The sequence below is a fragment of the Diorhabda sublineata genome, chromosome 9 (genome assembly GCF_026230105.1).
Source record: "Diorhabda sublineata isolate icDioSubl1.1 chromosome 9, icDioSubl1.1, whole genome shotgun sequence".
Classification (NCBI taxonomy): domain Eukaryota; kingdom Metazoa; phylum Arthropoda; class Insecta; order Coleoptera; family Chrysomelidae; genus Diorhabda; species Diorhabda sublineata.
The window spans coordinates 14,872,300-14,873,943 of NC_079482.1; the positions used below are offsets into that span (position 1 = coordinate 14,872,300).

Below are 1,644 nucleotides of genomic sequence, written 5' to 3' on the forward strand. Positions count from 1 at the left end.
CCTGTCTGCAGCTTTCTATTACAGTTAATCTTGTCTTCAAATTTTGAAGCTGGCTTCTATCAACAATTGATTTTGGATGCCTTCTCAGAAAGAAATCTATAGGCTTGAATTGGGTGATCAGAGTTGTTATCACCCCAGTTGGATTTGCATGATATGGTAGCATTTAATGTTGTTGTTTCTTATTTTTCTAGTAGTGGCTATGTAGTCTGAGAATTGGTGACTAGCGCAACTATTCTAACTTTGCTGGCTACTTACACGAATAATTATGTGGTGATCGACATGAGTTATTGCCCGAGGTTTTGTAACCAAGAGTTTCTTTCCTCTGATAATCCTCCATAACTTCTAAGCCTCGAAAAACTAGTTGCAGCAAGCCATATCTATTTCCACTCTTCGTGTGACAGATTTGGTGCTTTAGTCAATGTTGATGATGCAACTCCATGTATAATGAACAATCGATAGAAGTATCACCTTTAAAAAGTTTTTATTTCCACCTGCATCGGAACAACAACTGAACAAAAGTTTTGCATCTCAAAAGAGGGATGCATATCTCAATTTACCTACAAAAAAGTGTTATGTTCTCTTGCATGTACTAGTTGACCAGTACAGTACTGCTCTAATTTTGAATCATCTACAGGATTCGTGCGATACTAACCAGGATTCGTATGCTGCGATGATACTTCTGGGTCGGCGGGTACTCCTTCGGCCTAAAGGGGATTTATCGCCCACTATCTTGACCAGTCTATTATTGTCCATACGACTCATGTGCTCGTTCCATTTCTTTCTTGATAGAACCCATTCGTTGACGTCCCTATCGAGTAGGGTTTTTCCGGCTATCCTGCGTAGCACTTTCATCTCTGCTGTTTCCATCATTCTTTTGGTTTTTGCCGTTTCTGGCCGGGTCTCTACGGTGTAGGTCATTATAGGTCTAACCGTGGCCTTGTATATTCTCGACTTGGCCTCTATTCCGATATGTTTATTTCGCCAAATGTTTTCGTTCAAACATGCTGCTATTCTTAAGGTTTTGGTTGTTTGCTCTCTTACTTCATTCTCTACGTCTCCAAATCCTGAAATCTCGATTCCTAAGTATTTGAATTTCGTCACTCGGTGAATTATCTGGTCGTTTACGACTAGCATACATCTCAACGGAGTTTTGGATGTGGTCATACACTTTGTTTTGGACGCAGATATTAACATATTGAAAAATTTAGCTGCGCAGTTAAACACATGTGAAAACCTTTGAAGATCATCGCTGGTCTGTTGTACTCAATCGATTTTTCTGTGATCTGCTTGATGACGAAGATCGCATTTGTGCACGACCTTCCCCATCTAAATCCCTGTTGCTCATCTGTTAACGTGATAAGACTGTTTATTTTGTTTGCGATGTTTGTTGTTTGTTGTAAGTTTCAGAGTGCTACCCAGCAAATTGATTCCTCTATCATTAGATGGTATTTTCTTATCTCCTTTTTCGAACATGAGAATCGTAGTACTCGTTCTCCAATCGTCTGAGATTTTTGATGTAACACGATCTTGTTAATGAGCGTTGTTAGTTGCTTGGCAAGGCTTTCTCCCCTGTATTTGAGTAGTTAGCTAGTTATGTTATCTTGACCTGGGCTTTTTCTGTTTTTGAGCTGTTTGATAGCCGCT

At 39.7% G+C, this 1,644-nt stretch overlaps 1 protein-coding gene across 1 annotated transcript; it reads right to left on the minus strand.

Annotated features, from left to right (window-relative positions):
* Nucleotides 1-624: 624 nt before the first annotated feature.
* On the minus strand, nucleotides 625-1,194 carry LOC130449023 (uncharacterized). The gene has a single exon (XM_056786654.1). The coding sequence runs from the start codon at nucleotides 1,192-1,194 to the stop codon at nucleotides 625-627; it is 570 nt and encodes a 189-aa protein (XP_056642632.1).
* Nucleotides 1,195-1,644: the final 450 nt, after the last annotated feature.

Excerpts from the sequence above, each read along its gene's own strand:
- LOC130449023 (XM_056786654.1), bottom strand. The coding sequence starts at position 1,194 with ATGTTAATATCTGCGTCCAAAACAAAGTGTATGACCACATCCAAAACT.